The 14,709-nt window shown below is 34.3% G+C and overlaps 1 protein-coding gene across 8 annotated transcripts in view; it reads left to right on the top strand.

Annotated features, from left to right (window-relative positions):
- Positions 1-14,709, top strand: part of LOC113395516 (homeobox protein cut) — a 137,070-nt gene that overhangs the window by 62,263 nt on the left and 60,098 nt on the right. For all 8 annotated transcript variants that reach the window (XM_064218162.1, XM_026633104.2, XM_026633103.2 and 5 more), the window contains one exon: positions 6,481-6,810. In XM_064218162.1, coding sequence (XP_064074232.1) covers positions 6,481-6,810 — 330 coding nt within the window. The remainder of the gene's footprint in view (positions 1-6,480; positions 6,811-14,709) is intronic.

Raw genomic sequence — 14,709 nt, 5'->3', positions numbered from 1 at the left:
TTTTTCTTGATTCCAAGGGTTACGTCTGGACGTCGAGTGTGGCAGGTCTCGTGTTAACGGTATCGCTTTATCTCGTCCATTGTGACAGTCTTTGGTGACTGACGAGTAAATAAAACACAAACGCAATCAAGAAGAGTTATGTATTTAGCATTTCGGACTGAAGTGTAATTGCATTTACAAATCTTTCCTAGAAATCTCATTAATTATTTAAATATTCGTCTCTGTCTGTTTGTCGCGCTCAAATCTATTAGGTTATTGATACTAATAGTACATAAATAAGTGACAAACCAACGAAATTTTTTATTTAATGGAGGGCTTTTTAATTCCAATCAACCTATTAATATATTTAGTGCCACAATATAAAAACAATCCAACACACTAAAATTTACTCGTTTTAGTACAAAAAAAAAACAAAAGCTTGCTTTTAAGCTTAATTCTTTTTCTCATTCATAAACGAGAGCTTTTAAAGAACATACTAGAATCTAAAAAAATATTTCTAACGTAACTCAAAGTACTATCACACGTATGTGTGTGCGAGCATTATGTTAATTAATCCAACAAAAATCACGAGAACGCAACAACATTTTCATACATAACTGTTGCCTCGCTAATGTAGAAATGTAATCTAAAAACGTTGAGCCGAAATAAAAATTACATTTAATTAAGAGCTCGCGGCTCGCCCAATTAATATGATACATGAAGATGGCTTCTGATAACGGTCTAGTCGTGAATTTCAATGAAACATCCGTTTCTAAATCATAATATAACGCTTTATGGCGATAATGGGGGCGATTGGATTTGGTGAGAGCAACGTTGGTTAGAATAATCATTGGAATTGAGCTGAACCGTGTCAGGACGTAAACATATTTTTCTAATGTTATGCGTTGGAAGACAATGTTTGAAATTCGCGATGGTAAAAGGAGCTCGGAGAGAGTCTGTCGTATGGTGATGGTCTCGAACGATTTCGGCCACGGTGAGCATTTTCAAACTTGAATAATCATAGATTGGAATGACACGAAAGAGTTCATGTGTAACATTGCAAGTTCGTTGGGTATACGTGATTTCATATGAAGTGTAAAAAAATCCACATCGGACTGCCAGTATGGCTAATGAATTGTGGTTTCATATCAAAGTCGAATATTTTTGGTGATACCGTATACGAACCAAGCTACAGGATATAATAAATATTTGTTTAATATTACTCACTATCTGTAACGTAATATCTACATGATCCATAATGATTAAACCTTAGTTTTCCCGATATGACGAGCATTCCTCGATAAACAACGTATCCGGATCTTACCGATGGTCATGAAACGTTATTATTTAGTTATATAACATAACGAGGATGTTAGAACAACATTTACAAAGTTCTAACAATTGAAAATTCTTTACCCGTTTGTTTTATTTATTGTTTAAAATGACTCACTCGCTGAAACGATGCCAATTCTGCGACGTTTATTCCGTTGAAACGTTTTATATCAAATAAGGAAATACTTTAAGACAAAGATACTGTATTGAGTGATGGTCTACGTTTACAATTTGGAGGACAGTATCTTCTAGCTCTAGTTGCTCCGCCCGGTTTCACCTACTTTACTGGCAGAAGAAATGGCACAGACAAACAATCACTTCACTAATAATATTAATATAGATTTGAGAATTATACTGTGTTCAAGGTTACCGTACAGTGTATTAAACTGATTTGTATAAGTACTCACAAAAGCTGAGGTGGATGAGTAGTGGTTTAAGTCCAAACACGCACACATACAACTGAGTCTTCATAACCTTATTGTTTTTATAATTCATCTCGTGCTTAGAATTATACCATATATTCCAACCCGGATTGGAGGTCAAGAAATAACAGGCTTGATCTGGATCGAACCGAATCCTCAGCTAATTTCGGTGTTCTAACCACTGGACCATATCCGCTCAGCATAATATTAGAAGCGAGTTAATCGCGTTAAATTCATTGAATCATTAACCAAATATACCGCTATTGTAACTACATCGTGAGAGTCTAATCTTTGGCTCAAACCGTATGAATTCCGTGATGGTTCATATAGATAACAATTCTTTGTTAAATTCGTAGCAAGTGAACGAATCTTTGAAGATATAATTGCTACTTATGGAACATTATTTTGATCTTCGCGTTCAATTTTTGTCTAAACTCGTACTAAAACACGTGAGTCGAATATTGTCTAAACAAAATATTTTCGCCGCGTTTATTGCCTTTATATTATGATTTGAATAAATTAGCGATTAATTTTGTATTTAATTATATTCTATTGTTATGCGTTATGACTTCGAATGGTTAATGATTATGTATAAGTTCTTACAAAGTTAATTAGGAATCTCGTATCGACACAGACTGGAAGAGCCACGTGATGTTAAGGGGTCATCACCGCCTATAGACATCGGCTCTGTAATATTACCCCTTATTTCGCCAATGCGCGACTGACCGTCGGAACTAAGATTTTATGTCCCTTGTGCCTGTAGTTACACTGGTTCACGCATCCTTAAGTTATTGCTATTTGCGTAGAGGTTAGGACCATATATTTAACGACAGCTGACAATAGACTGTCTGAAAAAACTGTGCAATCATGACAAAATAATAACGAAACCTTCGATAATTGAATTAAATGTTTGATTTAAACAAAGTGAAACGAACACAAAACGAAAATGACGAAAGTTTGATTAAGCTATCCCAAATTTATTAAATAGAAGTTCGATTGATAAATTCCGATGAAAGGACAGAAATTAATACAGACGCCACGAGATTGGTCGTCGTATTGTTGGGACGGTATTGTCTGCGTTAATCGTGTTTAATTTATTTGCGCTACGATAAATGCACCCAAGCACACCTTGAGATCTTAATTCGTATTTAGAAACATAATAACATTTCGTAATGACTTAAAAAGCATGCTACTAAGTAGCACATGGCCCAACAAAATATTTTTGCATCTGAATTGTTACAACATCAATTATACGTCCCAGGTTGTACGTCACAAAGTAAGAATTACTCTATTTTTATATTTAATTAATAAGTTTAATTTATAAACTGATTTTCGTACATCTCTAAATATTTGAGGTTATCTAATAATATTTTTATAGCGATTGATATGATATTATATTATTTAAAGTTTTTATTGTTATACGTTAAGATTTTTTTAAATCTAGAGATTCATTTATCTATGAGTGTGTGTAGCCTTACATTCTCAACGTATGTAATATTCTTAATAGAAAATTAATTATTTTAACGGCTCCTAGATATTAAACCATAAGGGTTATGTTTATTTATTTCTCATCCTTCTTTGCGTCACTTTCTATCTCTTTACGGAAACCTTATAACTTTTGGCTCTTGACAGCGTTCCCAATAATCCTGACTTCCGAGACGTATCATATTTATTTGTATACAGATTTCATTATGTTCCCTGTATGATATAGATGTACAATATTTACATATTTTTTTTTAATTACAAACGCAACGGTCGCTCCGGGCGATTCCGCATTCGGAACTATTTCAACTAATTCAGCCTCATTCCGGTCCGAGAAATCACTATTGTTTGTTAAAACTAAAATAAATCAATGTCTAATTACCATGGCTGTACTTTCGTCATTGTAATTTAATTCTCACATTAAACCAGTCGGAGGTTGTCGCCACCGTTATAATAGCAATTATAAAATTTCTTCTAATATTTGACGTTTCGGTTATGTTTAATTATCCGAAATTATTTTTATTGCATCTTTATGTTACTGTTCACACAATTAAACTCGCTTCTCGATCTGGACGTATGTAATTGAATGGGCATACTTGATTCTTAATGAATTACCGCTATCATTACTTGACTTTCGGACATTTTCTAACTTTCTAGTTGTAAACACGGAATTATTCGGTCGAAAATTATAAACGGTTTTTTCTTTATAAGTGGATTAGAACGTATGCATTAAACAAGAGTGATTGTATTTTTTAATGTTTTCTCTCAAATATTATTTTGGTGTTATTAACGATTCGTCTGCGAGCGTGTTGTGTAATGTTACACGACTTGCGTGTGTTTAATGTCGTTGGTCTAGTTGGTGGCTTATGAGCTGCAGATTTGAATAGCCAGAGTTCTAATCCCGGACAAGATCCAAGACATTATAAACAGTACTCCTGATGTCTTCCCCATTTAAATATCTTTGTGTCGGACTTTCGTCCAACCAACGTAATAAGAGCTATGTAGAGAATATTTGTTTTGTGCTCAACAATAATACAACCATTTCTTTTATACGATTAAAATGAAGGAAATTTCAATTCTGCCTCCATCTTCCTTATTTTTACTAAGACTTCTCACCTACCTCTTGATAATTCAATTAATAATTCAACATAGTAATATATGTAATGATAATTGCATGATTATAAAATGATCTCAAATTCCATCCCTCCCACATGACCAGCGGTATCCACGACCGTAGGCTGGATATTGTAGCACTTACGTAATTCTGATTCGCTAGACCAATTGTCTGTGATTGATCGCTGCTGTCGCCGTTGTCTGAATCATGATGATCTGCTTATGAGTTAAACGTGTCTCGAATACTCAGTCACCTCCGTAACAGACTATTAAACAATCTTCAAATACTGAATTTGCGCCTTTTTTATCGAAATTCGGAAAGCAGTCAAGCAAATGGAATACCTGCCAATAAAAGTCATCGCCCGTAAACTTTGGTACTGGACTGGTTGACATTTCTTAATCATTCATGGTCGAAGCAAAATTTGGAACTAAGATTTTATCCCCTGTGCCTATAATAACACTTAAATCAAAACATTGAATTATGACCTTATGAATCTGAAAAACTTACGGAATACCAAGATAAGATTTATCGTTGAAACGAACAGACATTCACGATATGAAATAATGTCATGTGGTAAAAAACCTCAGAATACACAACCCTAGAAATGTAAGAGAACACTAATTTCCTTATCGCCGGTATATTTTATTATTTAATATCTTCAATTTACATTCGCATATGGAAAGCGGAATTCCAATCAAATCATATAGAATGATACAAGCGAATATGATCTTAAAGGTTTAGAGTTAAAGTTGATTTCAGTCCAAAAGATACGATGTGGCCTTTAAAACAAAGTATGGAATAATCAAACAAATGAATTGAGCGATAAGACGCTAATTATCGAGAGAATCTCAACCATTAATCCGACAATCGTTGATTTCATCGCAACACGTGAAATGTGCGTGGACGCAGTGTCGGTAAAGCTTCATACATTTACACACGATATTCCATATATATTCTAAATTTAAAAATACAAGCTGTATTAGATTAACTGCTCCAGCTTGATGAGCTTTCAGATACAGCTAACTTCTTAACCCTTACATTTACTTGAAAAAGAAACATATTTGATTTATACTAGAAGCTATTTTGTGAACTTCCCTTACTCTTACTTAGCTATTTCTTCCAACGATAAAGGTTCTCTTTTAATACTTAAGGCTTATTTATATTTCATCTTGTATGCCAGAGCAACGTTCTTCTTCCTTTAAAAGATCACAATTAAAATCTAACAGTCTAAATCTGAAGTAAAGTTTAAACACTAAAAATTACGTGGCATTCATTTAAAAAAAAACACCTTTAACCAGTCTACCACCAGCCTAACTAGACAGTCAGAAAGCGATACAATCAGTCAGCTGTACGCACACACGCAGACTGCTTTTAATATATTTTTAATCTTTCACTATAATTACTGAAATTTGTTCTAAACTCCGATCAAGAATTTCACCAACTTTATTGTTTAGACTAATTATTGTAACTTCATACTGTATATGTAAAATGAATCTTAAGGAACAAGTAGTAGAATCGAGTAGTTTTGAGCGAGGGTAGCTGCAGGTTTAAGCTAGCTAGATATAGATATAGATAAAAAAGTCATTGTAATCAAAAACAATACAAATTAAAATGAAAATGCAGTTTTAACCATTAAAGCAGGCAGAACTAAAACGGTCGAGTAGTTAGCGAATAAAAAAGAGATTTTTGTGCCGGCCAATAATCAACTCCACGCATCCGTTTTAATGAGATCCAGAGATTACCAAATGAACGGGCGATGAATGGCACAGGATGTGGCACAAAGGATTCTACGTCACCGGCCACAAGAACAAATAGGCTATGGGAACTGATTAATAATTAGATTAAACACAACACGTGGAAAAGCGAATGCGAATCGATGTTTCCTCTATTGCACCGCTAACTGTTTCAATCAAACCACGGCCTTCCGTTACGTGATCATTAGGCTTAAAGTCCGATGCGTCAGCTTGCCCTGAAGCCCAGTAGCGTGAAGCCTCCGCAAACTGTAGTTATAATGAGTAGTGGCTTGCATTTAATTAAATTGTAATATTATACAATACAATGTCAATACGGGATATATTAGGATAATGATCCATGTTCTTGTTACATCACCAGGTTTATGATGAATCTAACATTATTTTGTCTTTGTTACAGCGAGCTACCCTAGCAGAGAAGGAGGTGACGACGCTGAAGGAACAGTTAGCCACAACCAGCCCGACGCCACTCCAAGCCACAGTCCCTCCTAAAACCAATGGCTCCCACATAGAGTCGACGAGAGACCAGGCAACAGAAACTAGAATACCTGAACGTTTTAGTCCAGATATTAAAGAAGAGAAACGAAGATCGCCAGATATTGATGAGGATATAGAACAAAAAATAGAAATGGCGGCAACTGCGAGGAGTAACAGCAACTCCTCCAGGAGCAGCCCCGTGGTCAATCAGAGCAGCAGTTTGGAGAATGAGCTGGCTGCTAAAGAAAAAGAGGTAACTATTGACAATATTACTTAATTTATAGATTTATTTTTTTAATTAAAAATAAATAGGACGTCTGGCAAATGTGCCTCATAAACGCCGCAGACATTGGCAATGTAACAAATTTACAAAGAAGTTTACTATCCTTTCAAAAGTCATCGCGCCACCAGCCTTGGGAACCAAGATGTTACATCAAAATAATATGATTTAAAACCTATACAAATAGGTAAGTAGTATCAACCAATAAAAGTGACACTGGAAGATATTATCAAAATGGATATATCATTAGTCCTTCCCGTATAGGAAAGGATGATTTGTGTCTATGAGGTCACCCGGTTAACTGACTAGAAAATTACAGTTAAAGGATGCAATAGCCTTGCGGTTAACTGGCTGCGCCCGCGCAAGCCATCTCGTATCGAATGTAACGTACGATCAATAAATCAATTACATGTGCGGGGGCATCGTTGAATTGGATTTGACAGTTGGCTTGATCTAGGGACGGGGGCGTATCGATATCAAATTATCGACTTTCTATTTCTTAAGGAATTCCTTAATTATTATTTATGATTTCTTATGTTTACAAATAATAAAGTTATAAAATAACATACTAAATTACATATTAATAATAAAAGTTTATCAAAACAGTTCATGGGTTTATTCTAAGTAAGTAACGTTTTGTAAATGTTTCACTGCTGGGCAAGTACCTCTACTTGAGGAAAAGGCTAGATAGAGGATAGAAGACAGACAAGAGTTAAATCCGACTTATGCCGGTTTCCCCACAATGGTTTCCTTCGTCTTTGGTTGGACTTAACATAAAAAAAATACTAAACTGATTATTTGCCATCGATACTATCGACAAACAATCAAAACAACACTATCGTGGAACAGGATACATTCAATGGAATGATTGATCGGTACCGAACGGTAATCCTTGCACTAAATAAATATCACGTTGTCCGTTTGTACTCGCTACAAGAGTGTATTGTATATTATAATTAACACGATGTTTTGATAAGCAACCATTCAACAGTGAAACAAATAAAACATTTGCAATTTAGTCGGTACATATCAGAGATATGTAAATATCGTACTGTACTGTAATTTGTTCCCTATGTTTCTAGAAAGTATTGCTTCATAAAACTTTTCTCTGTGATCTTGTTCTATGTTTCTGATGACAGACCTCTGTAAATCCTTAATTCCATCAGAACACTTTTATATATGGTTGTCATATTTCGGGGTCAAGACTAAACAGAGCTAAACTCTGTGTGAACAAACTCAAAACTCGTCGTAGAAAACAATCGTGAAATGTCGTAAGTGATATGCAAATTTGAATACAATAATTATTAAATATCAAGAACACACGTATCAAATTAGCATATCACCTTACGTCGTTTTTCGACATATCAATAGTTCCTACAGAATAGCAATTTTCGTTCAAAATTTGTATTAAGCTAAATAAAAATATTTCGTAGTAAATAAATCGATCTTTAAGTAGAGTTAAGTCCGGTAATTTATTGATAGTGGTACCATCAATCAATATTAACGATAACGCTGTATCATTTGTTTATGTGGTCACATAGTAGTCAACGCTTATGTTATGTATATGATAAACCATGATAATTATAAATACGGATTTAGTCGTTTGTCCAGTATACTACTAAAATTATAATATGAATGCGCGTGTCTTTTATTTTTAAATGTGCATTAGAATTCATTCCTTCAAATCAATCTTCTCTAAAAACCTATAGATCGATTGATATTTTATGACATAAATATAATTTCGTAGGCAATGTCTGCCTAGCAGTCCGGTGCTGCTTGAGGGCCTCGCGTCTCTACTATAGTTTAAATTTACATTTTTGTTTTACAAAGGGCTTAGGTTTTTTTGTTGATAGTACGAACAATTTTATTGTTAGTAGTAAGGCTTTAATACTATCTACCTGAACAAGGGACGATGAGCACTGAGACTTGATTTGCAACGAGGTACCTACATATATGGTTTTTACGAAGACGTGTAACGCACACTAATGAAAAACGGATTTTCCATCGCTTATATAAAAGTTATCTGCAAACGTACAATAGTATCTTGGTTATATTTATGAAGATGGATCTTCAATTACCGGAGCTTTACCTAACTAAAACATAAATGTTAAAAGGAGTTTGAAAATAGTCAAAAACGTCCGACTCATTCAAGCACCGCGTACGCCCTATAAAAGAACCGACTGCAACTGAATTCTTCCATTCACGGTCCGTCATTAGTGCATTCAATCGCCGAAATCTGCGTTATAGTGAATTGGAGGCTTTATTTCTCTCAATGGACTATTTTTGAATCCGTTGAATTCGTGAATGGCGAAATCTTCACAAAATCAGTTTAGGCCCTAATGTAAGCTGAAAAGTTCTTTTGGCTTAATTTCGTATATTGAATATGTTCGCGTACGTTTGGATTATTTTCATTTTAAAAGTCTTTGTAAAATATAATTTTGAAAATATTTCTTTTATTAAATGTTGAATGGAAAAGCATTAATATTGACTTTGTTATATTTACAGATAAAAACGACAAATTATCTAAAAGGTCCGAAAACTAAAACATTGCGAATTCTAAATTCAAACGAACTCGGAAAAACTCAAACCGACTCCAAAAATTTTTTCATGGATCATGAGATCTAGATATCTCTCATAGATCTTTTTCCTATCGCATCTACGAATAGTGAGCAATGAAACAATGTAGTAAAACTATTTTGCTAAGCACACGTTCCCCCTTTTTAACTCAGATGTTATTTATTCGAGATATATAAATTGAAACCATAAATGCGAAACCAAATCCAATACATTGGTAATTTTTTTTATTTACGTTGCTTGGCCTATTACACAAACCTTTATAGGTTTTGTAGGGATATAGTTTGCTATTTTCTGATCCCACCCTTCTTGTAGTTTATGATATCTTTAAGATAAAGAATGAAGGGTTTTATGCTGGTTAGTTTACTCATTCCTTAAAAGGCGACAACGCACCTCCAAGCCCCAGATGAAGCAGATGACCATGGGCGGTGGTAGTCACTTTACATCAGGTGAGCATCCTGCTCGCTTGTCACCTATGCCATAAAAACTAAAATGAACTGTCATCTCAAATTGGTTCTATTTAAACTTTATGGATTGGCATTTGAACAGAAAAAGTTCTATCGAAATATGTCTAGTACTTTGCTTGATTAACGTAAATATAGACAATTTGCAGTTTTTATTTTGATTTCGAATTCTCATTTGTAACGAGTTGTCATAACTTTTCATAAACCTCATCGAAGTGACGAACTTTAGCTCCGTGATTTTTTTCCTTTATTTTCCCCAATCTCACTCGATTTTAATTAAGTTGGCATAGAAGGGTTGAAATGTTATTTCTTTTTGATGACAACCGATAAACGATTCAGTTATAAAAAAAAAACTTTTTTGATTATGGCTTCGTTGAATTGGTTTTGATTAGTATGAAAGGATTTTTTTTTTTATTTTAAGTTTGACATTTCGAAAAGCTTCATAAAGTAATTTTAATGAGTTTTTTTTTAATTCCTTACCTATGAGATAGGAAGTTTATTTTCCTCTCGTGAACATAGATGGCGCTTTACTTAATACAGTACTAAATTCTTAATGTCACTCCGGCGCAGGACATGAAAGAGTGATGACGCTATTTTTGTACACTCCAAAAGGAAAACATTCGAAATTAGTTTATGACGACTGTCTGTCGTTCGATTTATTTTAATTTTGTTATTTTTGGTCGACGCGCGCGTTTCTCTTATTATGTTTGGCGTCGTAAACTCACTGTCGGTTCGGCAGTGAATTATATTTTGAAATCAAATGACAAATGATGTACACGTGAATGGAATATACGATAAATTATTTTAATATTCATCGACAGGCCTTTGATGAATATATACAAAGTTATGAAATCCCTGAATTAAATGTAACCTTTAAATATTCTCGCAACACCCACGATAGTATTCCATTGCATTCGCATTTTGAAATGGAACTGATTCAAGCGAATTTATAACTTGTTCGTACTGAGTGATTGCCTTTGACCTCATAGACGTCAAACAAGACAAACGCGCATTTAATCGCAGTCAATCAAAGAGAAAGCAACGGATTCGAAACGTCGACAAGAGATGCAATCAGTCGCCCCATCAAACGCAACCTATCATCTCTGAAATCGCCACGCACGATAATTTAATAACAAAAAAAAGCTACAGGAAATCTGCCGAACGAATCTGAGCTCTAATGCCGAAGCGATAAGGCCACCGAATACCATCGATCGTCGTAATTACACACGAAACATGCGAGCGTACATGAAAGCAAATGTCAAACTTACATATTTATTTCCAAGTATTGAATACTGGGGTCGGTTTCTCAGAAGATACGAAGTAAACATCATCGTGTCGATGATGAAAGCGATGTGATTCTGTGTACTCGATGCTGATTAGTCTAATTTTAACTTCTCCAAAAAAAAGTCACTGTAATTTGGCCCAATCGTGACAACATAGCGTGTGTAACGTCGATTCTAAATTGGCTTTTTCCTATTATCTCTATCGGCTGTTGATACGTACAGATGAGAATCTTAGAAACACAGACGTTTTTTTATTGAACACATACAGTGCTTAAATTATTATTCTATTTAATGAGACAAAATTGTTGCTCATCTCGAAACACGTTTTAAGATATCGGAGACGCCATATTCATTGAATTTCGGTATAACGTAAGCAAGTTCATTAATAACCTCATAATTAACTAAAACGAATTTGAAAATTAACTAACTCAAATTCGTTTATTTATACACACCGAGCGTCGATATTCAGAAGCCAACTCGATAGATTCATAGCAGTCGACATCAAAGGCTCGACATTAATCATAACTCGCATCAATCGCCGGTGAAACAGTTCTGTTTTTATTGTAAATCAGTATTAAAAAGCGACAGCGCGGGCGCATGAATCAAACGAGCGCCTCGAGACGTCAACATACGCGATAAATTCGTGAAATGTAAACAAAAAACTTGCGGCCCGAATAGACCACCCTGCGGCACACCTGTTGCATCTATTAGCAGAACGCGACGCTCGCGCACCGTGCCATCGTCGCGAACATATCGGTACCATCTACGATCTGTTATAGGCCAAGAACATTTTTCTGTCATATATTAAATCATCTGATGCGTTGAGAAAAATCATCACGATCACTAAAGTCGAACGCCGCTCACGTCGAGATTACAGATCAAACGAATTGGTCTCCTCGCAAATTGTCCGTGGAGTTTCTTTTTTAATTTGAACGTAAGTACGGCTCTAAGACGCGAAACTAATAAAAGTTATACTTCCTACGAAGTGATATTTATGTATGTACTACGTCTGGCTTCCATCTTTTACGATCGTCAACAGTTACATATTTAATGTTCGATGTTTATCAACATTTCTTTCTTATGCAGGTTTTAGTGGAGCAATAAATTATTTATCTTCAAAGACTCGCTTATTTTCAAACTTTTGTTTCTCTTTCAGCGTAATTCTCGGTTTTACAGCTGACGTCACTGGCGTTATTAATTAAACTTCACACAGGTCGACAAATAGTTAACAATATCTTGCTCATAAGAGTGAAATCGGTGTTCTTTAAATCACGTCTGCGGCGAGTAGGTTTCAAAGTATTAAGAGCGACCTATAAATTTTAAGATAACATCATAAAGATAAGAGATTCGTCGAAGATGAAGTCGATTAAAGTATTCAAATGATATCATAATGTAAACTTAAGTCACGTTGTTAGTCAGCCGTTTACATAACTGAGTCGATCTGAAATATCTGAAAATGTGACACATAGTTTTAAAACAATTTAAATTACTATTTGACGTAAACAATCAAAGATCACGACGCTCCTCTTTCGTTCTATTGGATATTAAAATAACTGTAATACTCAAGAAAAAATCGTGACAAAAAATGTCTGTTGATAATTAAATATGTTCTGTTGAAAAGAAAAAAAATTAAATAAGTTTACATTATCTTCATGGAACTTAAAATTGCATAATTTAAGTTAAAAAATGCATCTATATGACTTGTTCGCTGTGCGAAATTCATCGAATTGATACATCAATCACTTTCAACATTTTAAGATTTCTATGACATTTAAAAGATACGGGTAATATTGGCATCGACTCAAAAAATACACAAATTGTAGTTAAACGAATCTACAAGTGAAAGAATTAAAGAAATGAAATATTAAGATGCTAATTAGAATAGGTATGAAGTGACTGTTTATTTTAGAATATTATAAAAGGTCCCTCAATCAATATATTCATTAGCTTTCAATTAAACGCATCAACGCCTCCTGGAACGTCGGCGGCCATTTATTGTAATACCTAATTAATATTGATAGACCTAATTCTAATACAGACGAGAATCCATTATATAGCAATACATAAAACATTATGGATCGAATATCATGAGAAAATATTTAACGTCTGACCTTATACGAACTTTCTATTAATTATAATATGAGAAACGATACTAATGTTACATTTATTGTTTGAAATACATTGACCATTATACCTAGCTCTAATAAAAACACGTAAAAACAAACAAGCATCAATAAATGAACTCGTGCTATTGATCGAATGCGAGAAATACTAATATTATTAAACGTCTTGAAGAAACTTAACAGTGGAAGCATCAAGCGCCGATCGAAATAACAATCACTTCACACATTACACCTCTTATTAGAATACATAATCCACACGATAATGACACTTATAGTTTACAGCAAATTAACCGAAATACCTCTTAGGAATATTCCAATAAGACCTAATATTCGATAGCCCAGCAAATCTAATATTATCACCGGGTTATATAAAAGTGAACTCGATGATTACAGAGATAAGGTTCAAATTCGTTTAAATGAAAATCACGCACGCTGTCATATGTCGGTACGCGTTAGTTCGTAGCAAGCAACACGTGTACAGAATATGTCAATTCATTATAAACTTTGTGTAGCGTAGAAGATGATTTGTGACATATTATCGGTATAATGCCCTATCTGTTTCTATGTTTCCATTAAGAGGGTTATTGTGTGATCGAGCGAATTCTAAGTAATTGACAAATTTCAATGCCGCGATATGAATGATCCTACTGTATTCGATATTGGTTACATTTATCTTCTTGTCCTTATTGTTATTTTTAATCTAATCAATCTTTGCCCAAGTATTGACCGTTGTAAGTGCCCAAAACCTACCTTAAATTCTTAAATCTGACATTTTTATATAATTCTTAATTTCCGTCGTAAGGGGCGATCGAAATTATTTTCCATTAAATAACAATGACTGTTCTTGCAACACCAAACTTCCTCTGACGCAATTACCCTGTCCGAAACAATAATTCGTTATTTTTATTGAAATTAATGCAAAAATCAATCAAACCGAACTTCCTACCCCCCGTTTCCTTTGAATGGTGGTACATTTTTCTTCGCACCCTCGAAAACCTTAGACAATAGGGATGGTTATTAATATTCCAATATAAAAAACATCGGTCCTAAACAATAGATGGTGTTAATTTACTCATTAAGGATTCATGGGGAGTCTCCCGGAGGGGGGAAACAGTTGCAAATTTAGATATAATGGAATCCTTTGATACATTTATGTTACTGATATAATTTTGTTTATTTAAAATTATTGTTATATTGTATACATATGTTTTGATCGTATTATTTCTTAGCCGTGAAGTGTATTCACACAAAAACTAATTACTTTTGTATGAGTTATATATATAATAGTAACCTGTATATTTCCCAGTGCTGGGCTAAGGCCTTCTCTCACTTTGAGGAGAAGTTTAGGAGTTTTATTTTGTATTTCCACGCTGCTCCAATGCGGGTTGGCTTAAGCTTAACTATGCGATTGTTTTAATAAAGTCTTTG

This window comes from Vanessa tameamea, chromosome 21, assembly GCF_037043105.1.
Source record: "Vanessa tameamea isolate UH-Manoa-2023 chromosome 21, ilVanTame1 primary haplotype, whole genome shotgun sequence".
In the NCBI taxonomy this organism is placed as follows: domain Eukaryota; kingdom Metazoa; phylum Arthropoda; class Insecta; order Lepidoptera; family Nymphalidae; genus Vanessa; species Vanessa tameamea.
Note: the sequence above shows the minus strand (reverse complement) of the source record. Positions and strands in the feature narration are given on the sequence as shown.